At 59.3% G+C, this 7,628-nt stretch overlaps 1 protein-coding gene across 1 annotated transcript in view; it reads right to left on the bottom strand.

Moving 5' to 3' along the window:
• Positions 1–585: 585 nt before the first annotated feature.
• LOC122442539 (collagen alpha-1(V) chain) overlaps positions 586–7,628 on the bottom strand; it is a 156,435-nt gene continuing 149,392 nt past the window's right edge. Inside the window, exon 93 of the mRNA XM_043470391.1 lies at positions 586–2,887. Within this exon, the coding sequence (XP_043326326.1) occupies positions 2,741–2,887 (147 nt within the window). The 3' untranslated portion in view covers positions 586–2,740. The remainder of the gene's footprint in view (positions 2,888–7,628) is intronic.

Raw genomic sequence — 7,628 nt, 5'->3', positions numbered from 1 at the left:
CGGGGTCTGAACACCGAGAATTGTGGAAACTCCCCCATGAGGCTGGAGGGCTACTGCCTGGCCACAGCCCAAGGGCACGCGGGGCAAAGCTCTGTCTTCGCGATGCCCCCTGCCACTTCTTCCGAGGAAGAGCTCCCTTGGCGGGTGGTCTGGCCCACACCTTCCTTCCACTTTCTGTGACCATGGCCAGGGTTTCGAGTTTCTGCTGTCCTGAGATTGGGGTCACACATCGGTTTAATGCAGGGGAAGGCCCTGGTCACACTTAAGAAGACAGCCGATCACATCTGTTTACGGTGGAAACAGTCATCTTGATTTATTGAAAAACTATTACAGTTATTCCTCTATTACACAGGTTTAAAATATTTTAAAATACCCTTTCCTGGGCATTACAGTTGAAACGTATGAACACGTCTATTGGGTTTTCGGGCAGTGTATACATTATGTCGCTTGACATTCTATTTTAAAGGGCCTAATGTCCTAGAATATTTGCCATAGGTTTTCTTTTGACCATTTTCCTTTTCTCTTCATCAACATGTGTCCAATTATATAGATGAGGGGGAAAAAAATAAAATTACACCAAAAGAATTTCTGCAAATATAAGAAGTAATTTTATTGCAATATATCATAGCTAAGTGGTCTGGGGAGAATGGGACATGTTTTGACTCAGTACAAATTACAACAGCTTTGAAGGGGCCAATGGAGGAAAAGATTGACAGAATAAAAGGAGAACTCGGTGGGATGAGAAATCAAAATGGAATCACATGACCTAGACAAAACCCACAGGGCACCCTGTGGCAACGATCCGATATGGCTTTTCTTTTGAAGAGACGAAGGATAGGGTCATTGGCAGATGCTGGCATCCTGGGTTCGGAAGAATCTCGAAGCCAGACTTTTCTTTGGCAAGAGCAAGACTCAATTTCCAGGGAGCTCGGGAAAGCCTCGTGGGGGGTGTGCTGCTACTCCTGGGTTGCTCTGCTGCGGTTTCCTAAGCTGGAACCACGGTCCGATGGGGCAGGGTGGGCGGAGAACAGCACCAGAGCCGGGACCCGTCACAACGCCTCCTGAGGGGGCTGCACAGGGCCCCAGGGCCCGTCTCGCTCTCCCATCCTGGCAGGAAAGGGCATTGCACGCGGGCAGCTTTTCACAGTAAAGGAATCACCTTTCCTTGCCAGCCCAGCAAGTCCTCGCCCTTGCTCGGTGAGGAGGACCGGTACCGGACGGAGCCTGGCTGGCCCGAGCACCCAAGCAGCTGAGACCCACGCCCAACACATTTGCAGACGGAAATCCAAATCGCTTTCAAGGGGATAAGGCACAGCTGGTGACCCCGGCGGGAATCACGGAGTTCATTGCACATTTGTCTGTCTGCTGAGGCCACACGGAGGGCAGCCCCGCTGAGGGCCACGAGCTGCCTCAATTCAGTTCTTGCAAAAAAAAAAACAACGCAGAAATTAGCACCACAAACATTCGGCAACTGAGTACACTCTGCCATCGTTACACTGTGGATCATGCGGGAGGCATGCGCCTATTGTGTGCGTGCGTCTTCCGATCACAGACGCACAGCCTAGGAGTGGTACCCGGCCTGGAGCGGCTTCGCTGCTGTCTGGGAGGAGGGCAGGGCTACAGGAGGGCAGGTGGCCGCGTTTATCTTAATGTCCGTGGCAAAAACCTAGATGGTGGAGGGAGAGAGATGGGGAACGGGGCCCAGCAGGGAGCCCCAGTGACACCTTCAGGGAGATCTCAACAGATAGCACCACAAAGGAGGAGTGTAAAAATAAGCACCAATTTTCATTTCATTATCATCGACAGAAAATGTGGTTTCCCTGCCCTGGACATTCTCCCATCAGGCTCTGCAGGAAGAAACATGGAAAAAGGAAGCAATTAAAATTAATTTAAGCCTGCGTTTTCATCTAAGTGCATGTGGAGAAGGCAGAGTATAAAATCCTTTTTTCTTTTTCTCCCCGTTTAAAAAAAAAAATCCAGAGCTAATCAAAGACTTGTCTGAAAGGGGCAGTGGCACCTGCTTTGCGAATGGTGGGGCGAATGCTCGCTGCCTTTTGCAAATTTCCAATTCATCACACGTCCTGGAGAGGGCGGGGGTGTGGACCGCCTCCCAGCACGCACGCCCTGGCCGTGTTTCCAACTCTCCCAGAGGGACTGCAGCGGGGTTCACAGGCATGATTGAAAGTCAGGGACACTGAACATGTATGACAATACAATACAAATATTTACTTAAAACTCACAAAAACAAAAGCACCTTTAATCCATCGGAAAGGCACATGCAGGATGACATTTGGCCTGTGAATGGATCTTGTTAAAAACGGAGGCTCTGGAGGGTGGGGTGACCTTTACAAGGCTGGCCTCGGAACAAGGTTTGAAGGTCAGGGGAAAATACACATCTTCAAGTTGAATTTTTTTTTTTAAATGAGTGATCTCCAAATATGGCAGCCCTACCCCTCTCCGTGAAGACCATCCACGGGCTCGGGGGCAAGACCCGTGGGCCCCGCTCCCTTCCCAGGGAGTGCGGCGTCGTAGAAGGGGCTGCTGGAAGCGGGCGGCTGCGGGGCGTCTAGGTCATGTGATTCGGCTCCAGGGTGGGGGCGCGGACGCGGCTCTTTCCCTTTGCTCTCTCGGGGCGGGGCGGCCGGCGCGGTGGGGAGGGGCAAGGGGCCCTCACTGTCCGGACGCCCACAGGCGGCGCGCTGAGGTCACGAGGTTGCTCTTGGGGCCGGGCTCGCGGCTCCTAGCCCAGGAAGCAAGCCGGCCCCACTTCAAATCCGAATTTCTGTGACGCTTCACCGAAGTCGTTGAACATGATGTCGACGATGGGCAGCTGCTCCACCTTGGGGGTGTCGATCTCCAGAACCGTCTTCTGATACCCTTTTTTCGTCTGCGGAGGGGGAGAGCGGAATGGGTCAGCAAGGCCCCCGAGGTGAACCGATGGCCCAGGTCCGCCATGCCCCCCAGCTCCGAAACCCACCCCCAGCAGGATGACCGCTGTGGGAGCAGGCAGCTCACCCCAGGACATCCATCCAGCCCCACCACTTAGGAGCGGGACGCAGTGTAGGGAGGGTGTGCTGAGGGTCCTCAGCTCATCAGGACCCATGCTTCCATCCCCGCTAGCTGGGACCCCCCATTGAGCCACAGGGATCTGCCCCAAGGCAGTCCAGCCAGGGTGAGTCAGCCCTCCCCAGCTCCAACCCCCTGCCTCACTCCCGTGAGCATCTGAGTTCCTGCCCAGCACCACCCTGGTGGACGAGAGCCCCACCTTCTGGTTGGGAGAGGGAACCCCAGGGGGTACAGACCTGCCCCAGGAGTGCTGGCTGCCCTCCCCCGCCGGCCACGTCCCCCAGAATACCGGGCTGAAGGTGCAAGTCCACCCTGGACGTAGAACCACCCACACCCAACCCTGAGCACCAGAACGCCTGTCAGGGACGCACTGGCCCCGCTCCCCGGCAGCGCCCCAAGATGAGGGTCCAGGATCAGCAAAGACATGGCCTGCTGGCCTGTTCTGGACCAGTGGCCTTCTCTGCCTCGCCTGAGAACAGGCGCGGCCTCAGCTGGATCTGGCCCCAGGGAGGCTGTCCCTCCCCCGTGCAGCCCCCCACGAGGGGTGACCGGTCCAGGGAGAAGGTAGCGCCTCCGGCGGCCTCACCCCCCTCCAGCTGGATGGAGTGGGCACGACCCTCTCAGGGAGGCCATAACCATCACCTGGGTGGCCACGTAAAGCCCCTGGAGCCCCACGTGGCCCTGGCAAAGTGGTCAGTGCTAGGAGGTGGCCGCCACTCTCTGGGTGGCAGGCTTCAGGACAGCCCCGGCCCCAGACTTCCCGGTGGATCACTCCTCGGGGGAGCCCGCCTGGTGAGGACAGCCTCAGGAGGGAGCTTCACGTGGCAGTCGCTCGGCAACCTCAGGCACCTTCAGGGACTGACTGTGCGGCCCCAGACCCGATGGGGAAGCCTTACCCCCTGGGTGACTGTGTTGGGAGGCCATTAGGTCACGGGGAAGGGGCCTCATGAAAGGGATTCGCGCCCTTTTAAGAAGCAGCTGGCATGCTAGCTCTTAACAAGGGGAGATGGGGCGGCCATCCGCAGCCTGGGGGAGGGCCCCTACCAGCCCGGACAGCTGGCATCGGCTCAGACGTGAGCCTCCAGTGCTGTGAGGACGCCTGTGTGCTGTTGATGAGCCCCTGGTCAGAAGTCACCTGTGACAGCTGCTCAAACAGACCAGGACAGACGCTGGGCCAGAGCCAGCCCGCTAAGCTATCCCCAGATTCGTCACCGTCCGAAACTAAGTCAGGTGACTGATAGCTGCTATTTTAGGTGCTAAACATGGGGGGTAATTTGTTACAATCAATGGATGACTACCATACTCTCTGCGGCTCATTTTTCTCCATGGAGAACTGGTACCCGTGCTCCACGGACATGGGGAGCACGGGTGAAGCCTCAGGGATCATCCCAGCCGGGCCTCCGTGAAGGCGCTTCTGGACTGAGCCCGGGAGAGACCTGCTCTGAGTTTCCTTCAGAGTCTCCGCGACCCGCGGACTCGCCTCCCCTCGGCCCTGCCTTCACAGGAACGGAGCACCCTCAGCGGGCCAGGCTGGGATCGCTTTAACGCCGGGATCAACACTTCAGAGTCAAGGTGCGTCCTCCTGGGAGCTGTCAGTACCGCTGGTTTCAGCCTGTTCCGGAGACAGAATTCAGGAGGCCGCGAGCAGGATGCAGCATCTGCATGGTTTAGATGCATCTCGGGCAATGCTGACACGCGTGGGTCACAGTCAGCCTCTGAGCAACACTGTCTGAAGGACCTGTCCAGCGGCCAGGAGCTTGAGGGCACAGATGCGGTGGGCTTCCAGTGGAGGGGCTGAGGCCCGGCCCGGGGAGCACAGCCAGCCCTCCACTGCCAGGGAAGGCGCTAAGGGCCACCGCAGCCTTGTGGGTGCTGGGAGGGACTGGGGGGCAGCGGGGCTGGACTCGGGGCCCCCAGGGAGGATGCCACCCTCGCCTCTTAGGTGGGGAGCCCTGGGAGGAAGCTGAGCCTTTTCCCTCCTTTGGCCGGTCCAGCGAGGAGGGTTCAGAGTCCACCTGTCCCTCTGCCCCAGCTCTGGCCCTGGTCCGACTACCACCTAGCAGGAGCCGCCCTGGCCTCTGATGGGCCTCTGTGGTCACGGGGAGCCAGGCAGCCCGGCTTGCCTCTCCTCCACGGGGAGGGGACAGAGAGGCCTTGGCGGCGCCGGTGCCCGCTGCCTCCTCCTCCCAGGGACGGCAGCATGTGCCGAGCTGGCGGGTGCTTTCTCCCAGACGGACGGGGCCCTGGCGCTGTGGTTATCAGAGCGCTCAGGGGGGCGTCCACGAGCACTGGGCTCCATCACCCCGTCACTCCTGAGGCATAAGTAACCATCACGGGTTGGCACCGGGCCCCCAGGGTGCGCGGAGCTGCACAGACCGCGGGGTTTATGTGGCGGGGCTCCTTAAGCCTCTGAACCCAGCAGCCCGCCCGTCAGGCTGCACAGCCGGCCCACGCCAGCGTCCAAATCCCAGCGTCTTCGGTCCTTGCTACAGTGTGGACCGAGCGGGCCTCCAGGGAGGCAGGCCTCTCTGCCCCCAGCCTGCGTTCCTTGAGCCTCCTGCACGAGCACCTGGGAGGGGTGTGACCTTCAGATCGGGGCTGCGCTTCAGGCGGGCGGCGGCGTGGCGCGGGGTGAGCAGAGCACGGACGGCTCCCGGCCGTCCTCCAGAAGCGCCCCGTGCCCCAGCTCCGAGCTCCGCCCGGCCCGGAGCACAGCCCCTCCTCGCGGCCCTTCCCCTGCCTGTCCGCTGAGCCCAGTTTTCCCCATCAGCTGGGTTACTCTCTTTAGACATCTTCTCAAAGACAGACTCTTTCCAAGAGTAAAAACGTCAAGCACCAAATGCAGATATTTCCATGATGCCAAGTCTTGCTTCTGCATCGGAGGTGCCCGGAGGACCGGCACGGAGCGTGGCAATGACGGCCAGGGTTCCTGGGGTCGCAGCAGATGACTGGATCTGTGTTTTTCTCAAGGAGCAGCTCAGGGTCTGGATCTCACATGGGTCTCAGTGTCAGGGCGCCTGGGCAGCAGGGCTGGCTTTGGTGGGTGGAGACAAGGAGCCAGATCCTTCTGACCTTCTGAGTGACTCAGAAACTGTGACCGTCCTGAAGAGCGGTGGCCCTCTGCTGGGCACTCTTGTCCCCAGAGGTGCACGTGGCAATACCACCTGCTCCCTCACCCCAGACACGTTTTCCCAGCATCCTCTCAGGGAACGTCCCCTCTTCTGGAAAACCAGTCTCCGCCCTTTACAGGTGACACGTATGGGCCAACCAGAGTGTTTCCCTTTCTGCCAGGGGAGCCGGGGAGCTCAGCCCCACTGCAGGCTCTGCCCCAGGGCTGACCCTCCTCCTCAAGTCCTCATTTCTCCTCCTCCTCCTCCACCCGATTGCCTCACACTCGGGAGCCCGAGTTGCCTAAAAATAGGAACCACGATGATTCTGGGCTCATGGCAGCTGAGCGCAGCTCTGAGTTCTCCTCTGGCGTGTTCCTCCCGGAGCAGCCCCGTGAATCAGTGCTATTCTTGTCTTCCTTTGTAGGAGGCAGACACGAGACAGGATTTTAGTTGGTGCCTCACAACCTCTGGAAGCAGCTTGGGGTTTGCGTCAGGAACGTGAGCAGATGTTGGACGACCAGGGCTTCCGGAGCTTTGGGTCCTTTTTCCCGGGGTGCCCTGCATCCCCTGACCTCAGGGAGGGACCCGTTCTGCACAGGCCATGGTCAGGTCCGAAGGATGACCCACACCAGGGCCAGGGCATCAGGGAGAGGAGGCTGCCCCGCCAGGCACCCTGGCCCCATGACTGCCCCGCACACACTCACCTCTAATCCCCAAGAAACCCCGGGGGCTATAACTAGATCCTTTTTTGGAAAGAAGGTCCAGAGCTCCCACAGCTGAAGAGCCCAGGCCAGTCCCAGCAGAGCAGCCAGGGGAGGAGGCAAGATGTGAGTCTAGTTCTACCTGAGTCCTGCTCTCAGCAGTGGGTCAGCACCTGCCTTCCTGCCGGCCCTCTGGGCTCATCCCAGACACTCCGGGCTGGCCAAGTGGCCAGACCACCTTGACGGACTTTAGGGAGAACCCTCAGATCCTACACACCCCGACAGCATGGGATGGGAATGCAATGGCAGGAGCACTGGCTGTCCCAAGCATGCAGAGGCAGCTTGGTGCCCAGGATGTCTGCCCCCAGCTGGGGGCGCTCGTGACCAGCTCTGACACACGCCCTGGCCGCTCTGTTCAACAAGAGGGTTGGGGCCAAGTGTAAAACCTCCGGAACCAAGAAGAACCAGAAGGGACTGCAGATAGTTTACTCCATGTGGAAATCCATGGGAAGGGCCCCAACTGGGACTGGGTCCTAGGATGGAGGGAAGGGCTTCCTGACCATAAGATGGGAGGCTGGCGCCTTCCAGAGGGGGGTGTCCACAGAGGCCGGCACCATGCAGTGGGCCCTGGACACCCAGCAGGGCAGAGCCTACACTAGCCAAGTCCCCTGAGGGAGCCAGGCTGGGCAGGGACCTCAGGCAGGGTCTCTGGAAGCAGGTGGTGATAGGTCAGGGGTCAGATGTCAGAGGC

This window comes from Cervus canadensis, chromosome 5 (assembly GCF_019320065.1).
Source record: "Cervus canadensis isolate Bull #8, Minnesota chromosome 5, ASM1932006v1, whole genome shotgun sequence".
Lineage (NCBI taxonomy): Eukaryota > Metazoa > Chordata > Mammalia > Artiodactyla > Cervidae > Cervus > Cervus canadensis.
This window is presented reverse-complemented; position numbering and strand designations above follow the sequence as displayed.